General features: G+C 41.0%; 1 protein-coding gene across 2 annotated transcripts; it reads left to right on the top strand.

Annotated features, from left to right (window-relative positions):
• The first annotated feature begins 1064 nt into the window (after positions 1 to 1064).
• On the top strand, positions 1065 to 15686 carry c8h16orf70 (chromosome 8 C16orf70 homolog). Of its 2 annotated transcripts, none has more exons than XM_037106682.1 (16): positions 1065 to 2415; positions 2529 to 2611; positions 4100 to 4183; positions 4597 to 4640; positions 5037 to 5116; positions 5220 to 5314; positions 7291 to 7388; positions 7921 to 8033; positions 8521 to 8654; positions 9417 to 9500; positions 10300 to 10382; positions 10694 to 10737; positions 10842 to 10891; positions 11417 to 11475; positions 11691 to 11763; positions 13226 to 15686. In XM_037106682.1, exons 1-16 carry the CDS (start codon positions 2352 to 2354, stop codon positions 13319 to 13321), a joined length of 1284 nt encoding a protein of 427 aa, XP_036962577.1. In that variant the 5' UTR covers positions 1065 to 2351; the 3' UTR covers positions 13322 to 15686. The 2 variants fall into 2 exon arrangements, with proteins under 2 accessions (XP_036962577.1, XP_036962578.1); XM_037106683.1 differs by having other exon boundaries at positions 1066 to 2415; positions 7324 to 7388.
• Positions 15687 to 15741: the final 55 nt, after the last annotated feature.

The following is a 15741-nucleotide window of genomic DNA, read 5'->3' as shown; positions in this document are numbered from 1 at the left end:
GTCTATAAGATTCTGCTCAGTTTGGCTCCTCCCCCTCTCAGTGCCTTACAAAGCAGAAAGCAGCTGATGATAGACACACAGGTCTGTGGCAAGACAGGATTGTGCAAGGAGGACTGCCTTTGGACAGTCAGCTTTTTCAGAGAGAGCAGCTCACACATGGATTTTAAAAAATAATAATTCAAAGTCATGGTTTAAAGACAATAAAGTCTGTGACCATACTTTGTTGTTATTTGGTTTTTAAGTGTAAGATATGTGTACTGCTTGATCCACAGTGGAGCTGTTCCATTTAAGGTGTTTTATGTGTGTTGTATACAATAGTTAAAGCTGTCATTACAACTGCCTAGAGACTGCAGTTGAAAAATGGCCAAAATCAATGTCAGCTTTGGGCCAAGCTGTGATTAAAAATATCAAAATCTGCCCAGAATTTCACAATCAGTGCATTATTACTCATGGAGTTTGATGATGCCACACTATTCCCAACATTACTCTGCCCTCCCTAAATGTGCAGGGACTTAAATAAGACCTTTTTTTTGACTTGTCACTGAAAGTAATGTAAAGTTAGTGATGACATTAATGAGGCTCCCAGTAAGCTATGACAGTGAGCCAAGACAGAACTGTAAAACAGTCAAATTCAACTGCCTTTAGTATGGTTGTGCTCTTACTGACAAAATAATAGACTATGCAGTGTATTTATTCGTGGGGTGGAGGAACTATTCCGTTCGACATTAGAACACTAACATAAAGGCTACTATACATGAATGTAGCTTGGGGAGCGAAACCAGTTGTCACTAAACATATGGCAGCAGTGTAAAATAAATAATATAATTAAAGGTAAATCATTGCTAAGCGTCATTTTGCTTACATATAGTAAAACAGAACACAACAAAATGTGCTTCTGCTCTGTAAATAGAGTAAAAAAGCCTTAATGCAAATTGAAGAGCCAATGAGTTTCAAGTATTCCATATCTGTAGAGACGCTACATCGGAGAAAACATCAAATTTGCAGCCACCTGTGTCAGCTGACCGTGATGTCATCACGTCCACCGAGAACGTGCGTCTAAAACAGGAAGTTGAATTATCAGCTGATCCTGCTGGCTGTTGTTGATGCCTGAAGTTGCTGTTGTTTGGAGACTGTGTTGCTCTTATCGGCTCCGGACATTGGAGACACGTCAAACACGACAAAGGGACGCGGTGGGCATTTACCGGGCGACGAGCTTACGAGTGATAAGAGAAGCGTCTCACAACGAGGACTTTGAATTTGCGCACCAGCGGCAGAAGAGCTAGCTCCAAAGCTTGAACCTTCGCTGGAAGAAGAAAGAAAAACAGCAAAGACAGCCGACGGCTTGGCGTGCTTTCTTTGTTTATGTCGTGCCAGTCTGAACCGCGATATTAATTTTCTTTGTCTTGAATTTAGAATTGTTTTATTTTTTGTTTTTTTACCTGCACTTGCATTATTTATATTTATACTTTATTACCATTACGCAGAGGGCAGCTAGCTCGTCAGCTAACGTTAGCCCATAGCGCAAAAAAACAGTGTTGTTATCAAGCTTTGACGCTTTCGTAACCGCCCGACAGTGACACATAACAATAGCTAACAGTGAGAATATTCGGGTTTGGAGACATTATTCTCGTGCCTATGTATTTTTGGGGTATTTCTCACTGGACCAGGTGCTCTGTTAGTCTGCTGGAGACACAGGACACAACACTGTAGCCGAACAAGTGGATGTTCACTCGTTAAATTGAAGCTTGTTGGAGACGATTGTGGCCGTTGTTTGGCAGATCGGTGTATTTCTGACTTTAAATCGAGCGAATTTAGGGCTTTCTTTCTTTCTTTTTTTTTTATCCGTATCGATTTTAAAGCACACCAACAAGTAATAGGTTATCTGACAGCTGGCCTTGTGCGTTTTAGGTTGGCTGGCAGGTTGCGTAATTTGTTTGTGAGCAGGCTGTCAGCCTTTGGGTCACTTGTTAAACTGCTAATTTAAACGTATGTAACTGTCAGCTTTGGATGATCTCTCTATCCAGCCTTAGGTAGACTCGTGGGTATCATTTGAAATATTTAACCCATTTTAACATACTTCTTTTGTACCTTTTTTAATGTCAACAGCACATGACATGTGATAAAGAGGCCACACTTTACTGTAACCCATAAATCGAGTAGCTGTTCGATGCTCACACTGATGATTCTAGTTGCTTTAGAGAATTGAGTAGATAGCGTTATGAATTAAAGGAGCCATCTGAAACTGTTGTTAGACAGTGTTGTGATCAGGGAGACACGGGCGAAGAGAAAGGGTCCCTCAGAGGGTCCCACTGTGTCTTGAGGTGAGGTGAGCTGCCCCCCACTACTTGCCAATGCTGGATCTGGAGGTGGTGCCTGAGAGATCACTAGGAAATGAACAATGGGAATTCGCCTTAGGTGGGTTTAAAACACTTCAAAATGTAGAAAATAGTTTTCTTTGTTTGATTGTATATGGGGAAAAAAACAATCTTTCTGTGCATGTTTGTGTGTTTACCTGTATTCACCATCAGGGATGCCATTGGCCCAGGCCATCTCTATCCTGCAGAAACACTGCCGCATCATCAAAAATGTCCAGGTGCTTTACAGTGAACAGGTAAGATGTCCTGTCTTTATTCTGTGCACCATTTCACTCTCAGACAGACTTGTATGTTAATCAGCTTGTTCAAGAATCCACTTGTAAGTGGTGGCAGTTATTCCAGTTCTTTTGTTTCTGTAATCCAAGTCTCCGTAAACCCCAAGATCCCAATTTGATTTTTAAAAAAAAAGTGATTTATACCCCCTTTTTAAGCCCAAATCATCTTTGTGGTGGCTGAACATAACACACCTTGTCTGAAGTGTGCACATGCACTCGTCCATGGTCAGGGGTTTCAGGCACATGTTTTCAGTTTGGGCTCTTGGGGCTGCTTTTTTTCATTTTAAAACAAGTCCCCTGTCTACTTCTGTTGTTAAGAAGGATGCTGCAAAGCTGTTTTGTTGTGAAGCTCCACAATGTTTTGTCACCTGACTTTTTATCAGCATGAGTTGATAAGATAATGACTGAATTTTTATTTTTGGGTGAACTGTTCCGTTTGAGGTATAAATAGTGTTGCTGACACGTAGCTCGCCCAACAGAGAACACTCAAAGGTGTATTCTTTCAACATCCCACTTAGCACTTATGTTGGTCATAATTCTATAAAAAGGAATGAAGGATCTTAATAAAACCATGCTTATAAATGTGTGCATGAAATCATGTATTGATTTTTGCTGTAGATGATATATTTTTATTAAGATAAGTGTTAAATAGCTCTATATTCCAACAGTACTCACTAGATCGTTTGGTCAGTAACCCCTGTCTCTCCTCCTCCTGCTCATGCAGTAAATAAGAAAAGACATTTTCTGGTACCCCTTTCCACTTTATCCAATCAGGACAAGTAATTCCATAGAGAGGCAGTCCTGTCTGCTCGGGCAGCTCATGTAGAGCAGGATCCTCCTGCTTTGGTGCCTTGACCAGCAATTGGGGAACAGGGAAAGCTCCCGGTGATGGCATAATCTACCAAACAGGCCGATGATGAAAAACGCTCGAAGGAAAGAAAGAAACCAAGAGAGCTGCCTCTTAAAAAAAAAGAAAAAAGAAAGGAGTATCATTAGTGTGGCGATGTTGAGAGCAGAGAGGGGCTTGCTTACTGCCAAACAGACGGGAAGTTAGCTAAAACAACAACGATGCTTACAGCAGCTTTAGAAACTCAAATATCAGCCTAAAAAATCCAATACCAGTTAGGCTATATTTAAATTCATTCCCCAGGTTCAGTGGCTATTAATAAAGTCTGTCAGTGAGTTTGTTTTTAACACACCATGAATCTTAGATCTTCAACAGCAGCTGGAAGCAGCTTTTCATTCTAACATGAATGACATTAAATGAAGCAGTCCATTTTTTTGTCTCAGTTGAAATGTATGTACTGCTGTGGTGCGTACTGTGTTCATCATTTCCCTTAAGTCCAAAAAACAGTTGATTCTGCTGGTTTGCTTATCTGCATATCTGTTCATGGGGGCGAATCCTCCCCCCTCTCTGTTAATTAACTGGTTTGTTTATCTCCCCTCCAGACGCCACTCAGCCATGACCTCATACTGAACTTGACTCAGGATGGGATTAAACTGCTGTTTGATGCCACAAATCAGAGACTCAAGGTGAAAATTGTTGATTTGCGGGAGGGTGGGTGATATCTGGTAGGCGGTGTGCTCGCAGAAACCTGTCAGAAAGCAGCAGAACCAGCGGTGTGGGCACTGAGACTTAACTTCAAAGAGACTCTAAGAGGGAGATCCTCAGTGTGTGTTTTTTTTAAAAGTTTTTAAAGAGAGACTGCCTCTCCGAGAAAGACAGATATTCTTTGAACCGATCTTGCAGTAGCACTCTAGATATTAATGCAAGAGGGCTGTGGTATTGTTTAACAGCTGCAGCTTACCACAGTTGCAAAATGTCCTCCCATTTCTGCATAACAAGCGAAAGGAATTAGACTTTCCCTGCTGTGGTAATGACATTTACCTAACCATTAGTTATGTCCCCTTTGTTTCCCAACTTTGTTCATCTTTCTGAGTCACAGGTGATCGAAGTGTATGACCTGAGCAAAGTCAAGTTGAAATACTGGTGAGTAGAAATATTTGTGATGTCAAAATGAAGTCAAAGGCTTTTACAAACCTGTTGAATAACAGCTGATAAAGGATGAAAGCCGTCTCAGACTCTCAGCTGTTACCATTATATTGCCTTTATCTACGGGCGCACATCTATATAATGGTCATAATAACTGTGCATTTTATGTTGCCGTAGAGATTGTTTTCAGCTACTGGTCATTGCTCCTCACAGATTGGCAAAGAGCTACTTAGTGAACAGCATTACAGTAATGGAGTAATGTGTGTGATTGTCTTTCAGTGAAATCCTTTCCACCTCTCTGCTAATAGCTAATGCAGCGCAGCCTGTATGAATGTTGATAGACGTTACGTTGGCTCAGTGTGTGTGTGTGTGTCTGTGTGTGTCATGTTGCAGTGGAGTCCATTTCAACTCTCAGGCCATTGCCCCCACAATAGAGCAAATAGACCAGTCATTTGGAGCCACGCACCCAGGAGGTACTTCACAAAGCGCAAACACACACTCCCAAATAAACCTGTGTTTTTTTATCTGATGTGTTTGGTTCATGATCATCGTTCCTTTTCGCTCCCCTCCGTTCAGTTTACAATGCTGCAGAGCAGTTGTTCCATCTCAACTTTCGAGGACTGTCCTTCTCCTTCCAACTGGACTCATGGAACGAAGCTCCAAAATATGAGGTGAGAATGCTTCCACCGATTTAAAGAATAGCAGAGCGGTGCTTTCTCGGCAGCTTTGGGACTGAATTGATCAACCTTCATACGGACAGGCTGAGGTTGAGCTCTGTGTCTGCTATGAGCATGTCCTTGAAACCCTTTCAGCTTGGTGTTATGTCATGATAATAAGTAAAGGATGGGGGACTGAATGAAGACAACAAATGCATTTTCAGAATGAAATTGTCTTGCTGCTTGGGAAACCTGTTTTTCTCTTGGATGTTTCTGGCAGTTTTCAAAATGCACCAAGAACGCATACCAGTGTTGTGCTGCTGAGATGTCAAAAGACTCGTTTCACAGTTATGTAAGCAGTAAAAGTCTTACTGCAGTGGGGAGTTTAGGGACTTGGGTTGACTCAGTCAGCAGGAGGTCATGATTAAATTCTCTTAGACAACGCAGAGACCCCACTGCTTACAAGTCAGGCAATCTGCAATGTGCTTGTTTTTACATACACTTTTACATAAACTGTTTGTTGTTGTTGTTGAATAATTAGATAGAGGCCCCTCTGTGTTGTCTGTGCTTTACAGCTGTGGATGTCTTAGGTGATGCACGATCTGAACCGGCTGCTCTGCGTGCTGCTTCATTCTGCAGCTCGCTACTGTGAAGCACACATCATGTCGTGATGATTGTGTTTCTCCCTTTCAGAAGTTTAGTTCACCTCAGCTCACGTCATTATCCCATAGACAAGATTTTTGCATCTCATCACATCTCAATGTGTGAGCCATTTGACTACACCGATTACTTCTTAAACCTTCCAGTTTGCCCTGAGCTGCATGTTCTCATGCATGTGCACAGCCCATGCTTGCCTGCTTTAGATGTAGATGTGCAGGTACATCAATGGTAGTTTCAGCTTCCAGTTGGAGTTATAATATTTGCATTTCTTGATCTAAAACTCAACAGTCAGCTACAGTTTGTTTCCTGTTTCCCGTGATGTCAGATGACAGATGGATGAGTCAGAGATAATTTGTAAGCTGAATGTCTGTTAGATAAATCCAATATAGAGCGCTGAGATTAGATAAAAAATGTTTTTAAAAAAACATTGTGGGGTTTTGTATTGCATTATCTCCACAACATGGTCAGACCCCTTTGCCTTTCCTACAAATTTCCTTTTTACATTTAACATACTGAATGCCTCATGATAACATGTTCTGAACGCCTGACATATCTGCATACACGGCATTGTAGCTTACAATCTTTTAATTGAGAGGCTTTCAAGCTCAAGGCTAGCTGGTTTGCACGCTAACTTAGGTATTTCCTCAACACAATGCATTGACATCTTTGAAACGACATCAAAACTTGAAATTGAACTCTGTTGAGAGCCCTTATTTAATTTTGAATTTTTTAAACTAGAATTCTTTGGTATTGCACCTTTTTAACTGTAAGTGAATGCAGTGCTCTTTCCATTGAACTTAATTAATGCTGGAAATGTTAATGCAAAATGTTTCAAAAACCTCCTCAGGGCCAGTACACATGATAAAACTAAGAAAAACTATTTTTCATATACCTCCAAACAATTCTCTGCTTTAATCCAATATCTGAATGACTCATCCTGCAGCCATTGTGGATCTGTTTCTTAGTGTTGATGAATGCAACATGAAAATGCACATGAAAAGCTCACAAACAGAAATGAAGTCGCTGCTGAGTCGCAGTGAATTTTGATTACATTCTGGACCCCTCCCAGATAAGAAGCTGGGGCTCCAAGTCGGACTAAACTGCAGTGTCACCAATCAGTGGAACATTTTGTTTTGAGTTTTTTTTTTGTCCTTGTGGAACGTGGCTATCTAGGTCAGCCAGTGTGTATGACATGTATACTCCACAGTATTTCATCATAAATCAGCACATCTTTCTGTACGTGGGAAACATGTATTTGTGTGACACATGAATATGTTGTGTGCTGTGTCAAACTCAGTCCTGTACTACTACCAGTTGTTTTGCCTTGGCAGCCTAACTTTGCCATGGGTTTGGCCTCCCTGCAGATTCCACACGGGGCCATGGTCAAGAGGATGCACATTTACACTGGCAACAACCTGCAAGAAACAAGGTAGCTTACGCACACACGCAGATACACACTTTGGACATAGCTCCACAGAAGAGCGCATAAGGTTTATTATTTAATGACAGGAAATCTTTGAAGGAGTTTAACCTGCATTTGGTTCCACATCAAACTGCTCACAGTGAAAATATAGCAAGCATTCCCATGAGAACCAAGAATGAATTGAAACCTGAAAACAAGTGGGATCAAAAACACAACTTAGGTGGTGGAAAATATTGCTACAAGTGGCAGCATTAGATGCACTCTAGCCCCTGGTATTTCTGAAGGCAGCAGACGGCTATTGATTAATGGCCATTAAAGTGATAGACCTGGAACAATGTGAAGGTCATTAGCTCACAGTTCTTATGGTTATTTTTAGATGAAGTTTGCCGCTTTATTTGGTGTTGTGTAAAGACCGCTTTAGCTGATTGAATCGATGTATAAGTACAATTCTTATGTAACTAGAGACAACCACAACAAAGGAACACACGTCAGAACAAATGGACGCACTCACATAAACGCTGTTGTTCTCTGTCTTCAGAGCGCCGGTGATGCCGCTGGCTTGTTTCCTTGGTAACATCTATGCAGAGTGTGTCGACGTCCTGAGGGACCGGGCCGGGCCTCTGGGGCTCAAACTCCGCCTTCTCACTGCAGGTAACATATGTCTTTGTGTCTGTGTATCGACTACAAACTTAGAGTTAATTATCAAACTAGACGTGTTCCCTAAGTGTTTCCCTCTCATGTGTACATATTGACTTCATAGGCTTTCCTTGACATTTTAGCACAACCTGTAATACTGCTGGAATGTTGGAGGTTGGCAACCCAACCAAGTTTTACACTTTACGATTCTTCAGAAAAATGTCTTGAAATATTAGCTGTGTTGTTCATACTAAGTATATCCATCTCTACTACAGACTGTTCTTAATATTTGTTGTTGTTGTTTTTTTTTTTTTTTAATTCTGTGCTATGGTCAAACAGATTGAGCTGGAGGTGCAAAGTTGTAAACGCACATATTAAGAAAAAAAACACTTGTTGCAGACAGGTCATTTCCACTGCTTTTCTCTGACATGCTGTTTAACTTTGTCTTCTTGTCATTCCTCTGGAGATTGAGTGATTTCCTCTCTGTTCTGTGTGAGCACAGCTTGTGGTCCTGGTGTGATGACTGACGCTAAAGTCAGGTCCATAGAGAGGAGCATCTACTTTGGAGATTCCTGTCAGGATGTACTGGGTGCTCTGGGCTCACCACACAAAGTCTTTTACAAGTCTGAGGACAAGGTAGGAGACTCTGTTAACTTCACATTTCCTTGTTGTTGCTGTTGTTAATACCTCTTACCTTATCTTCACTAAGCTCTGCTCATGTTGTCCTCAACCACCTCCTGTCCTCTATCACAATGACGGCTCAATTATCCTCATTGGGATCCTAATGGAGTACACCCAAATGAGCTACAATTGAATCATTAGCACTCGGGAGTTGAGGTTAATTATATACAGTATTATATAGGTGTGCTTAATCGTCTAAACATATATCCATCTTAAATCAGTGGTGTAATTCTTTTCATTTTTACAAATGAAATAATAAATCTTCTTCACGTTGACCATGGATGAAGTAACTATGTGTAATCTGAAAAGTGTAGACCAGGACTAACTAGCCTTAACATTAGTTCTGCACCTCTGCAAACTTTTTAGTGTTTTTACAGCTCACTGGTTTTACAACCAAAATTCTAAGTTTTCAGAGCCATCAAACCTTTTTCCAGCAGCAAGGGGAGAAAAAAAACCCACGGTAACCTGCCAAACTTATGAACCGGCTGGTAAAGAAAGCTCAACATTTAACAGATAAAATGTCAGATATTTCTCTAAGATGTTAATTGAAGCTGAGTGAATATTGGACTTAAATTCTTCTGGTTGCCACAAACATGATCTCAGATAAATGTTTCTCCATATTTGATGAATATGGAAACAGGTAATTGTACCATCAATAGTGAAGACATACACACATTGTAATTTATTCTCTGTATCACTATGTGTTGTTTATTTCAGATGAAGATCCACTCTCCCTCACCTCACAAGCAGGTTCCTTCTAAATGTAACGACTACTTTTTCAACTACTTCACCCTTGGAGTGGTACGTAAACTCGCCCTCTGCATATTTGTGTGTAAAATTTTAGTGACGGTGTTTTACGTAGTTGAGTTTCCGTGTTTATTGTTAGACTTCGTCAGACACACTTGAACGTATTTGATGTACTTTGGAATTAGAGTTACAGTGCAGGACTCCCAGCTGTTTCATGGTCAAAGCATAGTATGTTCATGCTGGTGAGGAGTGATGAACACAAGATCTGGCTATTGGAGGAGACAGATACATGCCAGTCACATGATGTTAGTGTCACATTTTTTGGTTGATGGATAATATACACTTATGGGCTTATAGGTCATTATAATTAGCCAAAATATGAACAGAGTTGTGATGTTTATTTTTTATGACTGCAGTGCATAAGTGTGCTGATCTGGTGACTTTTTGGCAGCGAAGTGCATGAAAACAACAGCACTAAGTGCACTTCAGCCAAAGTAGGGTTCATGAAAAGGTTTATTACAGGACTGCTGGGTTGCCTGTTAGTTAACAGAGTTTCTATTTTTTTTCTTTCTTTTTCCATAACTTACAGTTTATACATTTATCTTAATACTCATATCACACAGAGATACCCTCCCAGTTTGTATGTGTGTGTTTGTTTTTTGGACCACTTTTTAGATCTCGGTGGCCAGCTGGTGGTATTACTGGCTGCTAACAATGATGGATGGTGGGGTGTAGTCCTGCCTCTATCTGCATTTACTCTGCCTGCTGTTTGCAGTAGATAGGACTGTAGTGAGCTGGTCTGGTCAAACATATGGCACAAAAGCAGTCTTCAACATTGTGTTTTCTTACTCAGGACATCCTGTTTGACTCTACAAGTCACCTGGTTAAGAAGTTTGTCCTCCATACCAACTACCCCGGACATTACAACTTCAATATGTAAATATCCTGCCGTCTTGTTGCTTGTTTCTGTGCATCATTCCTTTTTGATGATCCCTTGAATAAATGTATCATCATCCTTCTGTTCCTTTTCCATCAATCAATGATGATATCCTCTATTTGTAATGATCTAGATTTTTATAACAAGCTCCCAGACTTGGCAATAACAAACTGAAAGGATAATACAAAAAAAGAGCTGATTATGTTATTGAGTTAGCTCTTATTTCTCTCTTATGACTGATCGCACTGTGGCATTTCTGTCCATAATTTAATCTTCTGCGCATCTGATCTTGTTTCCTCTCTAATTACAGATATCATCGATGTGACTTTAAGATTCCGCTAGTCATTAAGAAAGGTGGGACGGCTTTCAGACTTGAATGAACCCTGCAGGTCTGCCTGTAACTGGCATGATGTTAACTGCCTCTAATTTCTGTTTCTCCGTCTCATTCTGCACTCCAGAAGGAGCCGATTCTCAGACAGAGGACTGCATCTTAACCACCAACAGCAAGGTCAGTTACAGACCGATTTAATTGAACTGTTCTGTTTCGCAAGAGGTCAGTTCTTTGTTGTATGTTCACAAGGTGGTGCTGTAGTAGGCCTGATGAGGTCTCTTTCAGGGGGGTTAGCTTTCTAATTTGGTGCTGTGTACCTCTTTGTTCGGGATGACAGAGTTGTTTTTGTCTGGTGTCCATACTTCTAAAACCCTGTCTTTGCATCATGAGTAAACATTTAGTTTCATGCCTTAAAGGTTAGATGGTAATCTGTTTTTGACTGTGGCTACAGCTGCAGATGTCTTCCAATGGTTTCCCCAGAAGGAGAATTATAATGGAAGTCTTGTGACTTTTATCCACTAAAAATATCCCAGAATTTACTTTGATTTAATTTAAGGAAATGGTGACAACAGGACACAGCATCTGTTCTTCAGCAAATATCTAAGATCACGGTCTCCTTTACTGCACAATGTATCAGTGTCAGTGTTGGCAGCGGATAAACAAATCTTTTTATCTCTGCTAACTTTTTGTTTTCTCTCTCAGTGGGATCAGATCCAGGAACTGCTGGGTCACCCAATGGAAAAACCTGTAGTGCTCCACAGGTACATCCACACGCTCTTGTATATGCACAGACAATATAGATCACGTTGCTACATTGCTCTTTTGAATGTGTCCCACAGAGGTCTAAGATCATTTGCTAGCATTTTTTTTATTGTTGGTGGTTTCCAAATATAACACCTGAGGTGCAAGACTTTTACGGCAAACCTTAACCTAGTTAGCATCTTCTCTGACATTATCCCGTGTTTGTGTTTGGCAGGTCCTCATCAGCTAATAACACCAACCCATTCGGCTCCACGTTCTGCTTTGGACTGCAGAGGATGATCTTTGAGGTCAGAACACATATCTCATATCTAACCTCTCTTTGATATCACAGCGATGGCAGTGTCTGTGTTTCCGTTCCCAGCAAGCCAAAATGAACCATTCATTAAAGGTCCAGTGTGTTGGATACTGTGCTGTCCAGGAGCAAAAACGGGAATGTAATATTCACAATTATATTTTTATTAGGGTATAATCATCTAAAACTAAGAATCGTTGTATATTCATAACCTTGGATTGAACCTTTTACATCCACAGAGGTAGAGGGTCCTTTTTACGGAGTCTGCCATGTTTCACCTCCGTGTTTGCAGTAGCCCAGAATGGACAAACCAAACACTGGCTCAAGAGAGGTCCACTCACACTGTGTTTTTTTGTTTTTAGCAGCCACCATAGGAGAGGGTGGGATGAGGAGAGGTGCTCAGTAGTTTGCATCTGCAACCTGCTGCTAAAGGCAACCAAGTCCTACACACTGGTCCTTTAAATGGAAGTTCTGCAGCTGCCATTGGCGTGTTTCGCAATAATATTGCAATAGCACTGCAAACACACGGGTCATAGGTGGACCTGGATTTGACATAAATGCTGGAAGAATGTAAAGGCTCTCTTTCTCAAAGACCATGAATGGTGATAATATGATTTTGCTTTTGATTTTTTTTTGAACATCTTAATTTCAGTCAGAGTCAGACAGGAATAAAATGAAGGATAGCAGCAACACTAATCTGTTGTAAGCCTTATTCCCACAGACATACACTACTCAGAATAAGTTAGGGATATTTTGTTGTTTCACATGATTGTTTATCCTGTGACATATCTGAATTTATATTTTATGTATGTTGTCTCTTGGTTTTTTTTGTTTGTTTTTTTGGTCCCCCAAGATAATGCGCAACATTTCATTTGACTTGTATTGCACATCCATGCACTTGCATGTATGTATCCATATCCCTAATATCCCTCTGTAAGTTTGAGCAGTGTATTTCCGTGGCTTCTCATGTCATTTAGAAATTACATTCCCATGTCCCAATATGTGTGGCGCATTCACACAGGATAAACAACATCTGTTTACTTGTATTCACTGACCTTATCCCCCTGGATTTGATGTCAAGGCTCTACGTAACGTAAACATTTCAAGGGTTTAGTGTTTGTTCTTCAGCAACCACATTGTTCATATAGTTTTCACCCACGTTCTGCTTCTGTTATAAGCATAAATACACATTTACAGCCCATTTACATGCAGAAAAAGATGACACGACAACCTTTGTTTTGCTCATAGACGTCCTCACGTATTACTAGAGGTCCACAGGCAATAATGGTCCTGTGCAAAAAGGGCTAAATGAGGGTTTTGGTTGCTTTGCCTTAGTTTGTTTGAGGCTGTATATTTTTTTTAAAGCATTGATAATGGACATGTAGTTTGTACAATATTTGAATCTCATACCTTTTACATGTTATCTAACACACATTCTCTGGTTCCATCTTCCTCAGGTGATGCAGAATAACCACATAGCGTCAGTGACCCTCTATGGTGCTCCACGGACCACCAGTCAAGCCCGACCTGAGTCCAGTAGTAGTTCCCACTGAACAAGTAACCAGAACAACATCCCATTCTGGTTTGTCCTGAATCTAGTACCTCTACTGACTGAACCTCTGACCCGGAGCCAGATTCTTAACCAAGCAGACGTAACCCAGAAAAACAAAGCTATTCTCGCCCAGCTCAGATGCGACAGAACAGAAACAACCTGAACCCAGAATAACCAAAACAACCTTTCCTCATGGGTCTCACTCTTTCAATCAGACACACCCAGTCAGCACAGTCAGCCAAACCCAGACTACCCCAGGAACCAAGATCTGGTTACATGGTGATGGTGCTGGAGTCTTGATGCTTTGAAATGAAACCCGTGAAATCATTTCTTGGTTGTGTGGGAATCTCCCGGAGGTACTGCAGCAATCTGTGCTCTGGTAGAGCTCAACGGTTTCCTGGTTCCATCCAGTGGCCACAGAAGAAGAGTTTGTCCACACTGTAGTTAGGATGGTTCCACCGGTAAGATGTAATAGCAGCCTGTACATGATAACAATATCCATAACATTGTGGAGGCGAGATGAGATGATCAGCATTATAACATCCTCACCTGCTCACAAATCTGTAAATGTTCAACATCAAACATAGAGTTGTTGACCTAATGTGGCCGCCAGTGAAAACTGCTGTGCCCAAAGTCTTGAAACAAACTCTGGCTTGACCCATCAATCAACCACACTGCCAGCGCAGCCAGTACCGCTTGTCTTCCTGCCACAACTTCAGAACCAGACCTGACTGGCTCAATCCAAACCCAGAACCCATCCAGACCGCAACGAACCAAACCAGCCCAGCCGAGCTGAAAGCCATCATAGTCAAACACACATTAGAAGCTGCAGTGGACCGTAACAAAAAATAATAAGGATGCATGATTTGTCGTACAAGAGAAGAACCAAACACACTCAGGGTTCGGAGGGACATGTGGCCCAGAACACACCCACAGCGGCCGGTGACCAGATGTGAAGCATCTCAAAGCCGAACGACCCAAACACCCAACATCCTCTCCCTTCTTCCCAGTCCCTGCTCACGCTTCCTCCACCTTTCTCCAGTGGTGCCCTGAAACACCAGACACAAACACACACACAAACACACACACACACACACACACACACACACACACACTCAAGCACACAGCAGTAAACACTCTGTCTGTTCCCCGCTTACACAACACACACTCGCATAAATGAGCATCTGCATGTGTTAGGCTGCTGATTTTTTAACTGACATTTCAACAGACTTTAATTCATACACCCAAACACGGCATTTCAGTCCCTCCACTACTATACTCACATGTATTTTTAATACATGGAAGCTGTTTTATCTTTTTAGCTTTTTTAAAGCGCGATACAACATGAGACATGCAGGCATGACACAAGGATTTTTGCATGATCTTGGCAGACGTTTTTTGAACAAGATGAGACTTATAACAAGCACAAACCTGTCTGGTTTATTTTATCCTGCATGTTGTGAGGGGACAGGTTTATTATTTTTATTTTCATTTTCATTTTTTTTTTTTAAATTTCTCTCTGCCCTGCTTCATTCATTCACACCATGATTATTTTTATTGAGTTTTTTTTTTCTTTTACATTTGCACTAATACACACCTTTTTTACTTGATGGGTTGATTGTTCCTTGTCCTCAGCGGTGGATTCGTGGAGACATTTGGAGAGCCAGTGGTGTGTGTGTGTGGACGCGAATGTGTGTGTGTTTTTCTCCATAACTTCGGACAGAGGAGGGGTCCTGTCATGGTGCATGGTGTGTGTAGTCATGTTCTCTGTGTAACACACTCTCTCTCTCTCTTTTTTTTTCTCTCATCTGTACATCTGATTGATGTATCGCAGGTCCTCCCCATAGCAATGTCTGCATTTATTTCTTTGTTGACTCGCCAAATGCTGTAGCCAAAGACATTTCCGAATGATTTCATTTGATCGGCTGTCATTATCATTGTCATCTCCTGTCTGAACCTGTCCTATGGAGAGAGGCTCCTTTTTGTTCTTTTGTTTCTAATCTGCACATCAAACCCATCAACATGGTAAAACCTTTAAATTCAGCTCCTGCTCTCTGTGACTGCTGACAGTAATTATGCTCACAAAAAGGCACAGTAACAACAATAACAACCAGTGTCATTCGACTGGTCAGTGTCTCTTGTAGAGTGGTTATTAGAGGGCTGTAATTTAAAGAATTACCATTGTTTCTATGTGGATTCAGGACATTTGAACCCATTTCTGAAATGGGGAAAGGACTTCAGTCATTCCTTCATCATAACATTTTGTTTGCATCTCCCTCCCAATGTATGAATTTAAAATCGTTTTAATCATAAGCATTTGAATAAAAACTGTGTATTAATTTTAATACACATGTTCTCGTTTATTATCCCTTGATGCAAATGCCTTTTTTTTTTTTCCACTGTCGCTGAATTTATGATTGT

The sequence above is a fragment of the Acanthopagrus latus genome, chromosome 8 (assembly GCF_904848185.1).
Source record: "Acanthopagrus latus isolate v.2019 chromosome 8, fAcaLat1.1, whole genome shotgun sequence".
Lineage (NCBI taxonomy): Eukaryota > Metazoa > Chordata > Actinopteri > Spariformes > Sparidae > Acanthopagrus > Acanthopagrus latus.
Note: the sequence above shows the minus strand (reverse complement) of the source record. Positions and strands in the feature narration are given on the sequence as shown.

What these genes read in the sequence shown, in the direction of transcription:
- c8h16orf70 (XM_037106682.1), top strand. Translation starts at nt 2,352, where the DNA reads ATGCTGGATCTGGAGGTGGTGCCTGAGAGATCACTAGGAAATGAACAA. An exon ending in AAAGTCAAGTTGAAATACTG is followed by an intron (nt 4,641 to 5,036) that starts GTGAGTAGAAAT and finishes GTCATGTTGCAG; the next exon opens with TGGAGTCCATTTCAACTCTC. An exon ending in AACAACCTGCAAGAAACAAG is followed by an intron (nt 7,389 to 7,920) that starts GTAGCTTACGCA and finishes CTCTGTCTTCAG; the next exon opens with AGCGCCGGTGATGCCGCTGG.